At 47.1% G+C, this 19889-nt stretch overlaps 2 protein-coding genes and 2 pseudogenes across 3 annotated transcripts; 1 reads left to right on the top strand and 3 right to left on the bottom strand.

Moving 5' to 3' along the window:
• Window positions 1–1578: 1578 nt before the first annotated feature.
• On the bottom strand, window positions 1579–3715 carry GPR182 (G protein-coupled receptor 182). 2 transcript variants are annotated; one of them, XM_025283769.3, is made up of 2 exons: window positions 3552–3715; window positions 1579–3153 (listed from the first exon to the last, which is right to left on the bottom strand). In XM_025283769.3, exon 2 carries the CDS (start codon window positions 3025–3027, stop codon window positions 1846–1848), a length of 1182 nt encoding a protein of 393 aa, XP_025139554.1. In that variant the 5' UTR covers window positions 3028–3153; window positions 3552–3715; the 3' UTR covers window positions 1579–1845. The 2 variants fall into 2 exon arrangements, with proteins under 2 accessions (XP_025139554.1, XP_006077906.1); XM_006077844.4 differs by having other exon boundaries at window positions 1579–3043; window positions 3552–3714.
• A 5311-nt stretch (window positions 3716–9026) lies between these two features.
• LOC102391198 lies at window positions 9027–10630 on the bottom strand (annotated as a pseudogene).
• A 2316-nt stretch (window positions 10631–12946) lies between these two features.
• On the bottom strand, window positions 12947–13373 carry LOC102392517 (cytochrome b-c1 complex subunit 10). Its single transcript, XM_006077843.4, has one exon. It carries the CDS (start codon window positions 13306–13308, stop codon window positions 13138–13140), a length of 171 nt encoding a protein of 56 aa, XP_006077905.3. The 5' UTR covers window positions 13309–13373; the 3' UTR covers window positions 12947–13137.
• Window positions 13374–16774: 3401 nt separating this feature from the next.
• LOC112584350 lies at window positions 16775–17341 on the top strand (annotated as a pseudogene).
• The last annotated feature ends 2548 nt before the right edge of the window (window positions 17342–19889 follow it).

Raw genomic sequence — 19889 nt, 5'->3', positions numbered from 1 at the left:
CTGCAGCCTACCAGACTCCTCCGCCCATGGGATTTTCCAGGCAAGAGTACTGGAGTGGGGTGCCATTGCCTTCTCCTTGTAGCATGCTGCTACTGCTAAGTCACTTCAGTCGTGTCCGACTCTGTGTGACCCAATGGACAGCAGCCCACCAGGCTCCCCCATCCCTGGGATTCTCCAGGCAAGAACACTGGAGTGGGTTGCCATTTCCTTCAATGCATGAAAGTGAAAAGTGAAAGTGAAGTCGCTCAGTCATGTCTGACTCTTAGCGACCCCATGGACTGAAGCCTACCAGGCTTCTCCATCCATGGGATTTTCCAGGCAAGAGTACTGGAGTGGGGTGGCATTGCCTTCTTGTAGCATGAAGACCCTTTAAATAAAAAGACCCTTTTTCAGGTTTGAGTCCAGTGAGCAGAGGGAGTTAAACGGACTTCCCTTGGTGCTCCTGACAAATGGGTTCATACAGTTCTGGAGCACATGTTTAATGCATCTGGTGAATCTGTTTAATGCATCTCAGATTTCCAAGAGCAGAGGGGGAGGCCCTCCAGGTCAGTGAGTAGCTATTCCAAATTAAACATTCCAGACATAACTGAGCACTTGAGCAGGACAGAAGGTCTCAGTGATTGTGTCCACAAGCCCCTCAATTCTCCGCAGGCAGGGTGCAGAGGCGGAGGGCTCAGGACTGGTAGGCTGGGGCCTGCTCTGAGGCTTTACTTCAGTCAGAGTGCTTCGTGGACAAGGTCCTAGTTTCCCAAACTGGTATATACAGTCCTTTCCAGAAGACCTCCGTGTTGGCAAGAGGACTTCCGTTCCTGTCTATAGGACAAGTGTGAATAGAAGTTGCTGGACAGGAAAATTATGAGGAGACTTGGCCAGGAAGAAAGAAGTCTGAGGGTGAAAACTGACTTAGGAGACACCAGGCCTCTGCCCTGTGACAGAACTGGAGGATTTCCACTTCCCACCCTCTGCAGGGGCAGGATTGAGGGACAGAGCACCTGTGAGTGCCTGCTGCTGCCCATCCTGAAGTCTGCTCCCAGAATGGTTGTCCCTTGATATTTTCCTGGGATCCAGAGAGAAGGAGAGGGACTGGGGGCAGAAGTCTGGAAACGTGCTAGACCCAGAGCTGGGGGCAGAGGGGCTATGAGCAGCATGGACTTCGGGACAGCTCCTCTGCTTGTGGGGGGAGGGGGATCAGGATGGACAAGGAGGAGAGTGTCAGCAAGCCCTTTCCTGAATGGTGGGGGAGGAGAGTCCTCCCAGCTGCAGGGTGCCTGTCTCAGACCTCGGCCTCACCCGCCCCTGCTGTCCCCACCCGCTCCATTTATCATCGCATTGAGGATGCACTGCTGGGAAACAGCCTGCTGAGGCCTCCTGGCTCCTTGGCCTCTGGCCTCTTGTCCCTGCAGCCTGCATGATGTGCTGGGAGGTCAACAAGCGCAAACACAAAAGGAAAGTTGTGTGCGGTTCCTGTGGAGCTCGCTCTTTCCGGCCGGGGTGGTTTTTGCTGAGCATCTCTTTGGCCTCAGCTCCATTCCCAAACCCAGCTTGCAGTGCAGACTTGTTCAGAGATTCAGAGTCGTGTCTCTCTCTATTCTTTATTTCACCTTTTCCCCTGCATCTCTCCCTTCGGCACAAGGATGGTTTCAAATAGTACAACGCCAAGGATCTGCTCTCTTCCCCTGCCTGCCTCCCTCCCCACCTCCCTCCCCATCCCCACCTCAATATTTGAAGACATACTTAATATTGGCCATGAGTACTCTGACCCTCTCCCATGCCACCCCCCTCTCCCCAGATCTCTCACCTACTTCTAGCTTTCTACTTCACTGGTGGAGGACACTGGACTCTTCCTCAGCTGGCTACAAGAGACTGAGGAGCGGAGGTGGGTGGGGTATTTGCTGCCTGGAGGTTCAGGCTTGGGTGGTGGTGGGGGCCAGCTGCAGGGGGCTGGATGCCCTCCTTGGTGATGATGATGGAATGCTGGGTGGAGGAGGAGGAGGAGGTGGAGGCATGTCTGCCCTCCCTGACCTGGACCTTGGGAAGGTAATGGACCACGGCGTTGAGGAGCCGGCCCCGGAAGCTCGGGCTGAGGAAGTTATAAAGGATGGGGTTGACAACACAGTGGAGCATGGAGAAGCAGTCAATGATGTCGTAGAAGAAGTAGAGCAGGTGGGCCAGGTAGCAGTGGAGGGAGATGTGGGTCCCGTGAAGTGTGAGCAGCAGCAGGGTCAGGTGGTAGGGCAGCCAGCAGATGACAAAGACGGCTATGTAGGCACACACCAGCAGGCAGTGGCGCCGGCCCTCGGGCTGTCCTGTCTGCCGGAGCCGGCGGGCCGTCAGCACATTGAAGACGGCGATGAGGGGCAAGGGCAGCAGGAAGCCCAGGACAGTGGTGGACAGGGCCACCACCGTGGCCCATGTGCTGTATGTTTCAAAAGGCGCCATGAAGAGGCACATGGGCTCAAAGCTGTCCACCAGCCGGATGTGGACCACCTCAGGCAGCGGGATGAGGGCCGAGAGGACCCAGACCCCGGCACACACGGCCCGGCGCCCTCGGTGCTGGTGGCGCTGCCAGGAGGGAGAGGCGTTGGTGAGGGTGACGTAGCGGTCCACGCTGAGGCACACCAGGAAGAAGATGCTGCTGTACATGTTGGCATAGTAGAAATAGTGGGTGAAGCGGCAGGAGAAGCTGCCCCAGAGCCAGGTGTAGTCCAGCGTGGCCTCCAGCATCCACACCGGCAGAGACAGGATGATGCCCAGGTCGGCGATGGCCATATTGAGGATGTAGAGACGCAGCAGCCCCGCACGGGCCGAGCCCCGCCAGTTGACGCAGATCACCAGGAGGTTCTCCACCAGCCCGACCACAAAGATGGCCAGGTAGAGCACGAAGAGGGCTACGCGCTTGGTGTTCTCGTTGAGCTCCATGTGGCACTCGGGCAGGGTGTGGTTGAAGAAGTGGAGCAGCTCCGTCCAGTTGTAGATCTCTCCCACGTCCCTGGTGGGCACCACGCTGGGTCCCGCGGTGGCCGACATGAGGACTGGCAAGTGCCTAATGGGGAGAAGGGAGGGCTGGAGGAGCAAGGGAGCCTCGAAGGCAGCCTCGTGTCCCCAAGGTCACAGGCCACGGGGGCCAGGAGGTTTTGGGGAAAGATCCTGAGTCTGAAGAGGAAAAAAGGGAAGTGTAACATTCGAATTATGAATAAATAGCATACAACTCACTGCCGGCTTTGACCCACGAACAGAAATATTCTGTTAAGGGGTCTCCGTGGTGGGAGAAGCCAGAGTCCAACTGCTTTCTTCCTGGTGACCCTGGGTGGATTCCATCTCCACTTCTCTCCTAGAGCTTCACTGCTTGGCCCTTTTGTGCAGGCCTTCCTTAGGGGCTCCTTCTTTGTCTCGCTATTTGGGCCTTGCGTGTGGGACACACACACACACACATACACACACACACGCACACACCCCTCCTCTTCATCCCTGGGGACATCTGTGGATCATGCAGGAAAACCAATCACCTCCAGACCCCACGCCCTGCTTCCCTGAGAGAGGGCGACCCTCACCTGAGCTTTCCTGTCGAGAGCACCTCTGGTCGGGGAGGGCCGGTGGGTCTGGACTGTTGGGGAGCGGCAGGGAGGCTGAAGGGACTGTGGCTGTGGAGCTGGCTCTGCTGCAGACTTCAGGGCCGCCCTTCTCATCCGGGAAGCAGTATCACTGGCTGAGGCTCTGTGGGAGAGGGTCGGGGTTTTTCCTGCCTTCTCCCAATCCAGTTAGAGGGGAAGTCACAGCAAAAGTTCCAGTGTGGTGGTGACAGGGAGGAGTCAGGCTGCAAACATTAAAATCCAGACTCCTGTGGCTGGGTGAACTTACCTCTTTAAGCCTCAGTGCTCTCCTCTGCAAAATGGGACAACAATCATATCTCCTAATAAGGGTGCTTGTGAGAATTAAACGAGCCATCAAAGTGACATGCTAAAGCTTTATATATGTATATATTTTCCACCGATAAACTGGATTGGAATCCCACTCGCCCGTGTCTGTCTTGACGCCTACTGAAATAGAACTGGATGGGGGTAGGAGGGCTAAAATAAATCTGAAAATTATTCAGATATAATCACTCTGGCCCTTCTGCTGAATGGCCACCCTGCCATTCCTCCAGCCTTCATTCTGTGATCTGAGGTGAGACTCTGGAGAGAGAGGTAAGACTGAATGGGGAGGGGACTGTGCTGAGCTTCAGGGAGACTCCTGGATGGGGAGGGGGAGGTGAACAGCATTCTCCAGCCCCCAAGCTCCATACTGCTCCAGCCAAGTATGGAGGAGAGAGAGAGAAGACAGACAGACACCAGGCTTCTTTCTCCCAAGCTGAGGGGAAGGCTCGGAGCCCCGGATGTGTGTTCTTGGTGAGCATCTTATGTCAGCTGAGCTTTTTCATCTCAGTTAGTCATTTGATCCCCCAGGAAGCCCTGTGGGGAGGGAGGGTGGGCTTCCTTATCCAGAGATGTTGCCTGTCTCACACAAGCCACACAGCAGCATCCGAGTGAGAGCAGAGCCACCTGGAGCTGGGCCCATGCTTTGTGGGGCCAGGGGTGTGTTGGCTGGAGGGGATTGGACATATATAAATTAATCGAGGTGAAATCCCTATGACAATATTAATATTTTAAAGTTTACAATTCCGTGGCATTTAGTATTCACATTGTTGTGCAACCATACCTCTATGTAATTCCAAAATATTTTCGTCACCCCAGCAGAAAATTTTGTCACATCCGTTAAGCCTGCACTCTCAAGTCTGCTCTCTCTTCAGTCCTGGCAACCACTGTTCTGCTTTCTGTCTCTCTGGTTTTATGTATTGTGCCCAGCAGCTCAGTCGTTACCAACTCTTTGTGATCCCATGGTCTGTAGCCCACCAGGCTCCTCTGTCCATGGAATTTTCCAGGCAAGTATACTGGAGTGGGTTGCCATTTCCTCCTGCAGGGGATCTTCCCGACCCAGTGATCGAACCCATATCTCTTGCATCTCCTGCATTGTCAGGTGGATTCTTTACCACTAGCACCACCTGCCAAGCCGTTTATGTAGTAAAGATAATTAATATCAGTTGAATCATACAATGTGAGACCTTTGTGTCTTTTCTTTTTCACTTAGTATAATATTAAAAGATTTTAAAAATTGAAGTGTGGGTGATTTCCAGTGTTATGTTAGTTTCTGGTATATAGCAAAGTGATTCAGTTATATATATATATATTCTTTTTTTTTGGACCATGCCGCACAGAGAATCTTAGTTCCCCAACCAGGGATCCAGCCCATTCCCACTGCAGTGGAAGCATGGAGTCATAACCAATGGACCACCAGTGGTTATATAGTTTATTATAGGATATTGAATATAGTTCCTATGCTATACAGTAAGACCTTATTGCTTATCTATTTTACACATGGTAGTTTGTATCTGCTAATCCCAAACTCCTCATTTATTCCCCCCACCACCTTTCCCCTTTGGTAACCATAAGTTTGTTTTCTATGTCTGTGAGTGTTTCTGTTTTGTAAATAAGTTTATTTGTATCATATTTTAGATTCCAATCTAAGTGATGTCATATGGTGTTTGTCTTTCTCTGACTTCACTTATGATAATCTCTAGATTTATCTGTGTTGCTGCAAATGGCATTATTTCCTTCTTTTTTATGGTTGACTAGTATTCCACATTTTCTTTATCCATTTATCTGTTGATGGACATTTAGGTTGCTTCCATGTCTTGGATATTGTAAATAGTGCCACTATGAACATTGGAGTGAATGCATCTTTTTTGAAAGAATTTCCTCTGGATATGCCTAGGAGGGAATCATATGGCAATTCTAATTTTAGTTTTTTAGGGAACCTTCATACTGTTTTCCGTAGTGGCTGCACTAATTTACTTTCCCACCAACAGTGTAGAAGGGTTCCTTTTTTCCACATCCTCTCCACAATTCATTATTTGTAGACTTTTAAAAAACAGCCATTCTGACTGCTGTGAGGTGATACCTCATTGTAGATTTGATTTGCGTTTTTCTGATGGTTAGCAGTGTTGAGCATCTTTTCCTGTTCCTATCAACCATTTGTATGCCTTCTTTGGAGAAATGTCTAAGTCTTATGCTCATTTTTTAATTTTTTTGTTATTGAGTTATACGAGCTGTTTGCATATTTTGGAAATTAAGTCCTGTTAGTTGCATTATTGGCAAAAATAATTTCTCCCATTCAGTAGGTTGTCTTTTCATTTTTTTATGGCTTCTTTTTCTGTGCAAAACTTGTAAGTTTGATTAGGTTCCATTTGTTTATTTTTATTTCTATTTTATTTTATTTCTATTCTATTTTTATTTCTATATTTATTGGAGACTGACCTAAGAAAACATTGCTATAATTTATGTCAGAAACTGTTTTGCCTATGTTCTCTTCTAAGAATTTTATGATGTCATGTCTTATATTTGTTTTTAAGCCATTCTGAGTTTTGTATGTGCATATGTGTGTGTACGGAGAAGGCAATGGCACCCCACTCCAGTACTCTTGCCTGGAAAATCCCATGGATGGAGGAGCCTGGAAGGCTGCAGTCCATGGGGTCACTGAGGGTCGGACATGACTGAGCGACTTCACTTTCCCTTTTCACTTTCATGCATTGGAGAAGGAAATGGCAACCCACTCCAGTGTTCTTGCCTGAAGAATCCCAGGGACAGAGGAGCCTGGTGGGCTGCCGTCTGTGGGGTCGCACAGAGTCGGACATGACTGAAGTGACTTAGCAGCAGCAGCATGTGTGTGTATGGTGTGAGGGAGTGTTCTAACTTCATTGATTTACATCACTTAGCGTAACATTTTTGAGATTCATCTGTGTTGTAGCTTGTATCTCTACTTCATTTCCGTTTATGGCTAAGTAATATTCCATTGTGTGGATATAGTGCATTTTGTTTATCCATTCAAAGAGTGTTTTTTTTTAAAGTCTGCTAATTGACCTTTTTAATTGTGGTAAAATAAACATAACATCAAATTTACGATTGTGGCTATTTTAAAGTATATAGTTCAGTAGAATTAAGTACATTCACATGCACTTTTTAAAATTCTTTTTTAACTTTTAATTGGAAGATAATTGCTTTACAGTGTTGTGTTGGTTTCTGCTATACGATAATGTGACCACAATGTGACAATGCAACCATCACCACCATAAATATACATGTCTCCTCCCTCTTGAACCTGCCTCCCACCCCCTACCTCATCCCACCCCTTTAGGTTGGCACAGAGCACCAGGTTGAGCTCCCTGTGTTATACAGCAACTTCTGCTGGCTACTATTTTACATATGGTGATGTATATGTTTCAATGCTACTCTCTCAATCTGTCTCACCCTCTCCTCCCCCCTACCCCTGGCTGTGCCCAGAAGTCCATTCTCTGTGTCTGCATCTCTATTCCTGCCCTGAAGATAGGTTCATCAGTACCATTTTTCTAGATTTCATACATATACATTAATATACAATATTTATTTTTCTCTTTCTGACTTATTTAACTCTGTATAACAGGCTATAGGTTCATTCACCTCACTAGAACTGACTCAAATTCATTCCTTTTTATGGCTAAGTAATACTTCTTTATCCATTCATTGCTGATGGACATCTCGGTTGCTTCCCTGTCCTGGCTACTGTAAATAATGCTGCAATGAACTCTGGGGTACGTGTGTCTTTTTGAATTATGGTTTTCTCAGTATATGTCGAGTAGTGGGAATGATGGCTTTCTCAGTATATGCCCAATAGTGCGATTTTAGTGTCTGACTCTTTGTGACCCCATGGACTGCAGCCCACCAGGCTCCTCTGTCCATGGAATTTTCCAGGCAAGAATTTTGGAGTGGGTTGCCATTTCCTCCTCTAGGGGATCTTCCTGACCCAGGGATTGAACTCACATCTCCTGCGTCTCCTGCATTGGCGGGCAGATTCTTTACCACTGTTGGGTCATATAGTAGTTTTATTCCTAGTTTTTAAATATAACCTCCATACCATCCTTCATAGTGGCCACATCAGTTTGCATTCCCACCAACAGTGTAAGAGGGTTCCCTTTTCTTCACATCCTCTCCAACATTTATTGTTTGTAGTTTTTTGATGATGGTTTTCTGACCAGGGTGAGGTGATACCTCATTGTAGTTTTGATTTGCATTTCTCTAATAATGAGTGATGTTGACCATTTTTTCATGTGTTTGTTGGCCATCTGTACATTCACATGTACTTAATGCCACCATCACCACCAGCCATCTCCATGGAAAAGGATATTTTACATCTTTCAGTTTTCTTAAAGCTTTCTCTACTCACGACACTTCTGACACCAAATGTGTAGAGTTTCCCCCCAACACCAACCAGTTTTCCAACTCTCCAGACATCAACTAGGTATTCTGTAATTCAATTCTGACACCAACCACCTGGAGTTAATGTCAGACTCCACAGTATTCTTGCCTGGAGAATCCCATGGACAGAGGAACCTGGTAGGCTACAGTCATGGGGTCGCAAAGAGTCGGACATGACTGAGCGACTTCACTTCACTTCACTACAGGTTTAAGGGCTCACAAGATTGTCTTTACTTCAGTTGCAAGCATTGGGTTCCTCTAGGTACCCACACTTCTATCCAACGTGACTACAAAGTTGGGGGTTCCCACAATCCCCTCCTGCCAGTTTTCATAAGTTGGTAGAATGACTCACAAAACTCAGGAAAATATTTACTTATGTTCACTGTTTTATGGTAAAGGCTATAAATGAAGAGCCAGAAAAAGAGGTACATAGGGTGAGGTCTGTCCCCAAGGAGTTTACATACACCACCCTCCTGGCACATGGATGTGTTGTTCACCAAACTGGAAGCTCTCTGAACCCCATAGTTTAGGAATTTTTATGGAGGCATCATCACATAGACATGATTGATTATTAATTTAGCCTCCAACACCATTCTTCTCTCCAGAGGATAATGAGAGTGAGGCTGAAAGTTCTAAGCTTCTAATCAAGGCTTGGTCTTTCTGGTGGGCACCCCCATCCTGAAGCCATTCAGGAGCTGGCCAGGAGTCACCTCATTAGAACAAAGACATTCCTGTCACCCAGGAATTTCCAAGGAATCTGGGAAATCTGTGTAAGATGCTCTCATCGCTCAGGAAATTACAAAGGTTTTAGGAGCTCTGTGTGAGGAACTGGAGGCAGAGACAAAATATATATTTCTTTTTTTTTAATTTCAGAGTTTTATTGTATTGCACTAAAGGAACAGCTGGATGGTTATACAATGTTCTCTCTCATTCAGTTTTGAAAATCTAAAGTACTTGTAAATTCTTAAGAATACCTTTATCACCAGATTATAACATTAAGTATAGTAACCAATTTCTTAGTAAGTAAAGTCTCACAAATTAAAACACATTTAAAATAGCTTTAAATACATTCTTCACAAGTAAGTCAGCATATATTTTTGTATCATGTTCACTTATGCTTAAGAATTAAAGCAAGTATATTATGCTGGTGGAAATATGAGAAAATCTCTCATTCATGCAATATACAGGGATAGTATTTCAAGTCCAAGGGGAAAAAAACCCCACTCTTATTATTTTTTTAATGCATCCATATATAATCACCTACATGATAGATAAGGAAACCCATGAAGTTTCCCACAGGTCAGATACATATTTTCAGTTCATCAGAAGCACCTGATATCTACAGCTAATTTATAATTAAATGGTATTTCAATAAAACCAAAATGAGTCCTATAAGCGCCTATAAACAAAAGCTTCCAATGGACTAAGGACAGTCAATAATTAATGCAATTATTCAAGGGATTATGGCTGTTCCTTAAGGAGTGCAAGTTCCAACCTATCAACACCAGAGGCATCATTTTATATTAATTTATATGTAATTCCATTTAAATTCTTTATCCAAGTATAACATATGAAAACAGTCTTTCCAAAAGCAAAAAATGTGGAAACATTTAAAAACTAAGGAATCATTTTTTAAAGTAACTAATCAGATTCCATAGGCCACTCTTGGAAATAGGATCTTGCTGGATAGAATCCATTCGTTGGTGGCTTTTTGCATGCACTTAACTGGATGGACCAATTCTTCTGAGCGTTGTTCTATGAGCTCACCAAAAACATAGATCATGCCATATAGGTAGTAAAAAAAAGGCTAGAAGATAAAAAGCTAATTTGCACCATCCTTCTTTCTGACAATATGCTAGAATATCTGCATTCATGATGGTTGTAGGATCATAGAGTCCTGGTCCACTCATCACTGGTCTACTCATATATTTCCAAATATGATATGCCAAGAGGGGCATATTGACACCCAGTGTAAACCACTCTGCTACATAAAGAAACAAGACACAGAAGAAAGCATGGAAAAAAAAAAAAGAAAGAAAGTAAGCATGGCTGAGGTACTCTGGAAGGACAAGAGGATTCAGGGTATTACACTGGTCTATAGGATTCTTGTAATCAGTCTTCAGCTCATCCAATGCTATAAACAAATGGCGAAGAAGATGAACGCGGAGGTGAGCAGCAGCGCCAGCCGGCATATAGCAGAAGGCCGCGAAAGTGAATGCAGTGGCCTGGGAGAAGGGAGCAGCGCTTTGCCAGCGGAAAAAGGCCGCGCAAGGCCCTCTGAGTAAAACCATTCACTTCCTGAGGCCACATCCCATACTCCCGCTGCCGCTGCCTCTGCCGCCCCCAAAATATATATTTCTTACTGTGTTACACCTCCACTCACATATCAGATCACTCCCAGGTCCAGAAATCTGTCACGATGAGCTGTGACGATGTAAAATGTGGCGTTTAGGGGGCTTCCCTGGTGCTCAGTGGTAAAGAATCCGCCTGCCGCTAATGCAGGAAACATGGATTGGATCACTGGTCTCTCAAGATCCCACATGCCGTGGAGCAACTGAGCCCATGCACCACAACTATTGAGTCTGTGCTCTAGAGCCCAGGAACCGCAACTACTGGATCCCGGGTGTCCTAGAGCCCGGGCTCTGCAACAAGACCAGCCACTGCAGTGAGAAGTCTGTGCACCGCAGCTGGAGAGTAGGTCTTGCTCTCTGCAACTAGAGAAAAGCCAGAGAAGGAACGAAGACCCAGCACAGCCAAAAATAAATAAATAAATAAGTACGTTCTCTCCATCATGTCCGACTCTTTGTGACCCCATAGACTGTATAGCCCTCCAGGCTCCTCTGTCCGTGGAATTTTCCAAGCAAGAGAACTGGAACGGATTGCTATTTCCTACTCCAGGGGATCTTCCCGAATCGGGGATCGAACCTGAGTCTCTCTGTCTCCTGCGTTAGCAACTGGATTCTTTACCACTGGCGCCACCTGGGAAGCAATAAGTAAATAAATAATTTTTTAAAAGGCAGAGAGGAAGAAAATGATTTTAAAGACAGATAAAATATGGTGTGTGTGTGTGTGTGTGTGTGTTTGCCATGTCGTGTGGCTTGTGGGATCTTTGTTCCCTGACCAGGGACCAAAATCCAGGCTCTGGCAGTGAAAGTGCCCAGTTCTAACCACTGAACTGCCAGGGAAGTCCCTAAAATGAGGTTTACTTTTATTTTCCAGACAGTTCTACTCTCTCTATTTAGGATCTCAGTTTCTATCCTATGGGCTACCTCTTTTCAGTAAGGAACCTTCTGAGAATTTTCACTTCCTTCTTCGGTGCCTTTGACCCACACAGATGGAGGCTCCACTGGACTGCAGACCCTCCAGAAAGACCTTTAGTTCTGGCTTTTGTTCCCTCCACGTGGACCACACATTCTGATCCGTGATCATTTCCTTTCCTCTCAAGATTGCCTTTTAGTGGCTCTCTCCCAGGTCTCTGAATCTTCTGTTAAGGACCTCTTCCGTCCCACCTGGAGACATCACTCCTTGGTTCCTCACCTCCACCTGCTCCCCAGTCCCCTCCCCCACCCCATCACCCAACTGTTAATTTCAGCAAGAGGAAATGCTGGTGGTTCCTTCTGGCAGAGGCCCAGAGGGAAAGCTGCTCCCTCAGGAAGGAACAAGTGATAGCTCTGCAGTTTTCTTGTGGGTGTTTTTCTTAGGAGGGAGGAGGTAGGCAGCTGGAAAGGGAGACTGGAAGGGATGGGGAAAGGGAGGGGCAGGAGCCCAGGCTTCTTGCCAAGCTGGGCAGGAGGAGGGGGCGGCAAACAGCTTTGCTCCAAGCAATAAGAGCAGCAGCAGCCAAACAATTACTGGAAATTTTCTCTTTCCTCTCTCTCCTCCCAACCTCCCCTCTCCTCCCCCACTTTTTTTTACAAAAATATACAGACAAGACATTTTAATCAACAATCAGAAAGGAAGGAAGGTACCAGGAAGGAGTTATTGGGAGGCACAGATAAAGGCAAGCAGCTTCCCAGGGTTGGGAGGGGGCCAGGGGCTTGTGTCTGGACACTGGAGAAAGGGGCAAGTGTGAGCTGTCCCAGGAATTGCCCTGCTTGCCCGGCCTGTGTGGCCAAAGACCCTACTTCGTGTGTGAGGGCAGGTGGATTGTGGACAGGTCAAGGCAGAGGAGTTTGGCAACAACTGCACTTCCTTCCCCAGCCTGAGCTTCCTGAAGGTCACTGAGTGCAGAAGCCAAGTCTAAGCTTGGAAGTTGCTCTGCCTGCCTGCAGTGGCTTCCCCTTGTCAGATCAGGGGCTCCCCAGGCTCCCCAATGATGGATACGGTCCAGCGACCAGATCCTGGCTCTGCTCAGTTCTTCTTGCTCTCTCACTCATTCTGGAGACGGTAGAGAGAATCCTAGCTTGGGGACCAGACCTAGCTTTGACACCTTGTCCCACCAGTAAGTAACTATGTGACTTTGGGCAAGTCATTTTATCTTCCTGAGCCTACATTTTTATGTATAAAATGAAGATGACGGTGCTTCCTTACAGGATTATTGTATGAGATACATAACATTGTATATGTAAAGCATCTGGCATAAGCATGCCCCCTTTTCCACTTCTTGGAAAAATCCCTTTTTCTTTTTTTTTTTTTTCAGGTTTCAGAGAGGTTTAATGCTGTGTGTGTCCACACACAAAAGTTATTTCCACCAAAAGAGGAAATGAACTCGTGCCAGGGACTTCCTAGAGTCCATCCAGAGAGCCTGGGCAGTTCCAGATGCAGACGGCAGGAGGCAGCACAGCAGACATCAGAGGGGCCTGAGGTTGTGAGTTTAGTCATCCTTCTTGAACTTGCCGTTGATGTAGGGCACCCAGTCCAGAATCAGCCGCCAGTCAGTGGCCCATACCAGCCCCACGGCACCCACAGTGCCCCACAGGCTCGCCGTGGGGACCCAGTTTCTGGCCAGCTGGCGGTAGCGCGGGCCCAGGAACCTGGTCAGCATCGCGGTGCTTTCCCTGCTCAGGGTGACCCTGGCCCTGACGATTCGGGCCGAAAAATCCCTTTTTCATGGAATTGACCGAGATCCTCTCTACCTTTCCACCAACACTATCCATTTTTCCCCCCTCTAAATTGGCTCAACTGGAGAAGGAACTGGCAACTCACTCCAGTATTCTTGCCTAGAGAATCCCATGGACAGAGGAGCCTAGTGGGCTGCTGTCCATAGGGTCGCACAGAGTTGGACACGACTGAAGCGACTTAGTATGCATGCATGCATTGGAGAAGGAAATGACAACCCACTCCAGTATTCTTGCCTGGAGAATCCCAGGGACAGAGGAGCCTCGTGGGTTGCCGTCTGTGGGGTCGCACAGAGTCAGACACGACTGAAGCGACTTAGCAGCAGCAGCAGCAAATTGGCTCAACACCACCTTCCTCTTCTATTTAGTTATCCTATGACAGTGTGTTTCTTACATAGAAGGTCAAGAACCCTCAGTGAGTTGTAGTAACAGTTATAGCTCACAGCTACTACCTTTACATTTGCCAGTTGTGACTACATCATTTAATCCTCACAATTTAAAAAGGTGGGTTCTATGTAGATACACAAAGAGAGATTCAACGACTTGCCTGAGTCACACTGCTAGTAGTTCAGTAAACTCTTACTATAAGGATTTTTGAGCAGGATGCTGGCACCTAATGGCTTTAGATGGCCTGTGAACTCACTGAAAAGTACATACAAAACCCTGTCTGTTGTGTGAAGTCATTTTTATGGGTCTTTGAGCCTTCCTTGGATGTCCAGAAGGTTAAAAATGACCACCCTAAAAGAGCTTCTCATGGATGAAAGCTAGGATAAAAAACAGAGGGGTAGGGCCGACACTTCCAAGGAGGGGACTCAGCCTTGGGAGTTCTGGGACGTTTCTTGAGTCGGGAGAAGCCCCCTTTATGGAGGCTGAGAGAAGAGTGGTTTGATCTGTGGAAGGACGTGAGAAAGGGGAAGTGAGTTGCCTTTGCTCCCAGCACTTATCCTTCCATAAGATGAAGGACAGCCATTTCCTCTCATGGTTTCCCAAGAAAATGTGTGTGGGGGTATGCCTTTGCTCCCAGCACTTATCCTTCCACAAGATGAAGGACAGCCATTTCCTCTCATGGTTTCCCAAGAAAATGTGTGTGGGGGTATGCACGTTAGTCTAAGGAAGAAGAAGCTTGGAGAGACAGACAGAGACCAGCAGGGGCCCGGGTACCATTCCTCCAGAGAAACCAGCCCCGCCCAGCAGCCTCCTGGAATGCCTCAGCATTCCCTTCCTTCACTTGTCCACCCTGCCCCTTGCTTCTTTTCCTCCCTCAGATTCCCCCACCTCCTGACCCAAAGCACCTTCCTGGGGTCTCTGCAGATTTTCTGACAATCCCTTGCTGATGGTATATTTATTCAGTTTCTACTAACTTGTGTGTATGTGTTAGTTGCTCAGTCATGTCTGACTCTTTGCGACGCCATGGATTGTAACCTGCCATGCCCCTCTGTCCATGGAATTCTCCAGGCAAGAATGCTGGAGTGGGTAGCCATTCCCTTCTCCAGAGGATCTTCCCAATCCAGGGATCCAACCCAGGTCTCCCGCATTGTGGGCAGATTCTTAACCATCTGAGCCACCAGGGAAGCCCCCTAGTAACTCATTTTGATCACCTAATGTGCGCTGGACAGAAATTCCCCTCAAATTCTCCGGTGCTTCCTGAGACCTGACCTTCCTAAAGTTTCATGCTTTTGAAGACAACATATGGATTCTTAGACTCCTGGAGAGCTGGAGTGGAGAGGATTTGCTGAGGCCTTCTGTATTCCCTCCTTTATAATAAACATGAGGGAGATGGAGGTTTTGGGGGATTTCATCTTGTCAGACAAGGTCAGAAATGCAGGGGGAAAAGGAGAGAGGAAGAGGATGTCGCGGAAAGGTTCATTCATTTCTGTCAGATGCCAGGCACTGCCAGGTTCTGGAAATAGAAGATGATGAGCCTCAGCCCTTGCTCTCCAGGGCTCTGAGGCAGCCGTTCTCTAGCACCCAGCACAAGCAGCACAGTCCCCGTAGGTTAGTAACACTAAGCCATTGCTTCGGGCTTCAGCTGGAACTTTTTGATGCCTATCATTTCTCTTCCCCTCAGACAAAGACTGTTGTAGCCCCAAGGGGAAAGAGGTTCAAGAGGTTTGGCCCAGCTCCAGGAATCCTCTCCAGAAGTCATGGATTGGTGAACTGATTAGGACTCTGGTTTCTGCTAGTACTTCCTGAAACACAAACCACCCATGCATGCTTCTTGTAGGGTTACAACTTGGGAGCCAGTCACTGTGGAGGGAGAACCACATTGACAAAGAAGAAAGACTTTCCTCTTGGAGACCCTGGGAGCCTCAGCATGCCTTACCGGCCTCCTGAGGGTGCTGGCTTTTTTCTTGAGGGGTAGAACAGGTCCCGTTGGTGACTTGAACAGGGACTGCAGCCCCATCCATCAGAGGCTGCAGGGGTGCCAGGACGGAGGTGCCCCACTCACCAGCTCTGTTCCACTCAGAATTCCACCCCCATTCCAGGATGGTATCCTCCCCCTCATGGAGAAAGCCCCTCCATGCACAGCTGCTCTGGGGTCCAGTGTCAGGTCCTTTCTTCAGTATCCGGAGTGGGCAGCTCGCTCCTCCTCTCCACTGTCACTCTCATACCAACTGAACTAATTCCTTCCCAATTATTGGGCTTTGCAGCCCTCCGTGCCTGGGGGGAAATTAGCATTCCAGTTAATGATGTCACGGTTCAAATCAGTCTTTTCTTAGTGTCTGCGTGGTCTGGATTCTGTGTGTGTTGCCGGGCAGGGCAGGGTTTGAGCACAGAGCAGGGAGAGGGCAACAGAGCCAGGCACCCAGAGCTGCGGGCAGGGCATCTTCACACAGTGAAAGGGGAACACCTGTTAGAGCAGCTTTGTGTGACCCGTCCCAGCATCTGGGAGAAGTCTCACCACTTTCTGTGTCCCCTCATTCCCTTCATGTCCCCTCTCTTTGCCTCAGACACCCCCACTGCTCTTCTGACCACCTTTTGGGTCCAGAGAACCATTGTATCAGGAGAGCCTTATTCTCTTTTGCCTTCTCCTTCTAATCCTAGAGAGGCTGGGGGGACTTAGTCTTTCAGGAGGGAATTCTGTGAGCTAAGCCAGAGAGGAAACCTGGTCAGAGGCTAAGCCAGCTGCCCAAGGTCACACAGCTAGTTGGCAGTAGGACTGGGTTCTAAACCATGTGTGTCTTCCCTTATAAGGTGTATTCCCTTGTAAGAATGTCCACTAGATCTGGGAGATCCAGGTCATAGACTTCAATACGAAAAAGGAAAGAATTTAGCTGTGAATTATGAAATCTGGATGTAAGGGTTCTAATCTGTGAGGGTAAGGGTGGGTGTGGAGAGTGGAGAGGTGGGCCAAGGGAACAGGGAGGACTAGGAAAGTGAGGTTGGGAAAAGTATTGTCATCCTTAAGGGTTTGTGTTTAAAATGCAATGACATCTATTAGAAATGACGTAAGCATACCAAAGAGCGTGCATCGAGGTCAGAGTCAGTCATACTCACTGAAGACAGTGAACGGGAAAAGCTTGGTAACTCCATGCCGGAGAGCCTGGAACCTGGTTGGCCAAGCATCATCATGCATGTTCCTAATTCCTCCTGTCTGTTTACTAGCCAGACTCTATTTCACCGCAGTCTGTGTGTGTCTGTTCCCTTTGAAGCCATGTGGCTGTACCTGGCGGTCCTCATGGGCCTGTACTACCTCCTGCGCCAGTACCAGGAGAGGCAGGTGATGAGCCACCTCCAGGACAAGTTCGTCTTCATCATGGGCTGTGACTCAGGAACAGGAACCAGCTGGCCAGGCAGCTCTACCTGCAAGGCTTGAGGGTCCTGGCTGTGTGTCTGATGGAGTGGGGGACCAGGCAACTGAGGAACCAGACATCAGACAGGCTGCAGACAGTGATCCTGGACGTCACCAAGACAGAGAGCGTCGCTGCTGCCGCCAGTGTGTGAAGGCACGTACGTGTAGGGGACAGAGGTACCACCCAGATTTCTTTTGTATTTGTTTCTTCTCTCAGTGTGAAGGGGAGATCCCCTGTCAAGAAAGATTCCAAGGTGTTTTCCAGGATTTGAAGTCCTACCTGCCTTCTTCACCTCACCCAGCTGACAGAGGAGCCTCTTTCACCCCCAACTCCCATCTCTGACCTTGAAGTTTTGCAGCTTGGGGGAGAGTTTCCCCTGATGAGAATGTGTCCTTGCAGACTTCCCATCTGTTGTCCTCTCTTCTTTCAGCAGGTCTGGGTTTCTTGATGCTAAGTGAGTAGGGATTGGGGTGCACTTCCTGGAGGAGGGGAGGAGACGGGAGCTCTGGTTGGAAGGCTGCATGGTGGCTGGGGCTGGGGCCAGGGCTGGAGCTGGGCTGTGTTCTCAGCCTTGATCGTGTTCTTGCTGGTCACCCATAGTTGTCTTACTTGAGTTTAAATGTCACTCATTTTCAGATGATGGCGCAGCTGTCAGGACTTGTATAAAGATGGTCAGAAAAAACCATGGGGTCACTTTCTCTTCCTCTTTTTTTGTTCACACAGTTCTGCCTGTGGTTTATTGGTGAAAGGAAGGACATTAATTTCTTTTATCTTGGTATAGATGTAAAACATGATCATTGTGGATACAGAAAAGTACAAGGATGAAAACCAAATTCACCCCAAATCTCACCACCCATATATATGTACTGATAACATTTTGACATACATAGTACTATATTTTGCAAATAGTGTTATTGTACTTCTTTTCATTAAAAGAAGGTAATCAATTTTATAACATAATAGAAACATTTCAAAAACATAATTATTAATGATGGACTATTCTATCTTGTAGGGTAGCATTACTTACTAAAGTGGTATGCAATGGATATGATACATAATGGTTTCCTAGATTTTACTCATTGTGTTGAACATAAATGATGTCTTGGTAGACTTTTATTTACCCAATTTCTAGTATAACCATACCTTTTACTTTTGGGGGGGGGTTTGGTTGGTTATGTTTGTTTGTTTTCACCTTGTTAAAATTTTTTATTTTTTATTTTACAATTTTTAAAAGTTGCCCTCCATTATACTTATTACAAAATATTGGCTAACATTCCTTGTATGGTAGAGATTCCCAGGTGGTGCTAGTGGTAAAGAATCTGCCTGGCAAAGCAGGAGACGCAAGAGACATAGGTTTGATCCCTGGGCTGGGAAGATCCCTTGGAGTAGGAAATGGCAATCCACTCCAGTATTCTTACCTGGAAAGTTCCATGGACAAGAGGAGCCTGGAGGACTACAGTCCATGGGATTGCAAAGAGTCAGACACGACTGAGTGTACACATACATAAGCCATGTGTGGTACAATAATATGATCGTATATATTGATTGGGTGTTTGGTGTCAAATATGGTAGGAAAATATACATTCTGAGGGCAGGTTTAGTGCTAAGCAGTGGAGGGACTAATTCTGTGTGTTAATAATTCCGACACTCTGTTCCCAACTGCCCTGACCCTGCTCTTCTGCCCTGAGTTCTATTAGTTGCTAAGTCTTTAAGTTCTTGGTATTTGTCTTTGTATCTCCCAGACAGGTTTCCATGAAGCTGGGCACCTGTTAAATGAGGGGCCTGGGGACAGAGCAGCCTCCTATGGGTAGGAGGAAAAGGTGGATTTTTCTGGCACAAAGTGTAAATTCCGATTTGGGGAGAGTGGTTAATAGAGGCAGCCCTGGCTCCCCTTGAAAGCCCACCCTTGGAATTCTCCAGATTCCTGTAGGAACATTGCTCAGTATTGATGTGGGTATTTCAAAACCCTCTTGGACCTCTCCCCTTCCTCATTCCCACCCGTCTAGATCATCAGAGAGCACCAAGCAGTTTCCCTCTAGCTATCTATTTTATACATGTTACTATATATGTCCAGTAGTACATAATAAAATGGAATACTACTCAGCCATAAAAAGAATGAAATTGGGTCATCTGTAGAGATGTGGATGGACCTAGGTCTGTCATACAGAGTGAAGTAAGTCAGAAAGAGAAAAACAAACACCATGTATTAATGCATATAGTGTTATTTGCTCAGTCATGTCCAACTCTTTGCAACTCCATGGATTGTAGCCTGCCAGAGTCCTCTGTCCATGGGATTTCCCAGGCAAGAATACTAGAATGCGTTGCCATTTCCTTCTCCAGGGGATCTTCCTGACCCAAGAATCGAACACAGATCTCCTGCACTGTGGGTGGATTCTTTACTGTGGAGCTACCAGGGAAGCCTCAAAATTAACATATAAATGTGGAATCTAAAAAACAGTACAGATGAACCTATTACCAGGGCAGGAAAAGAGACAGAGATGTAGAGAATGGACATCAGGTCTGTTTTACCCAACTAATCTGCACCAGACCATACTCATCTTTTTGTTTTTGTCTTTTATCTGTTGTCTCTTTTTTCCTGAATTCCCCTCCCTTCCTTATTGTCTCTCTCTGTTTCCCTCTCTTTTCCTCATACTGATTGTTGAGCATTCAGTCCAAAATGTGTCAGAAAACCTGAAAAAAGAAGGGGAATAATT

This window comes from Bubalus bubalis, chromosome 4 (assembly GCF_019923935.1).
Source record: "Bubalus bubalis isolate 160015118507 breed Murrah chromosome 4, NDDB_SH_1, whole genome shotgun sequence".
NCBI classification, from domain to species: Eukaryota; Metazoa; Chordata; class Mammalia; order Artiodactyla; family Bovidae; genus Bubalus; species Bubalus bubalis.
Note: the sequence above shows the minus strand (reverse complement) of the source record. Positions and strands in the feature narration are given on the sequence as shown.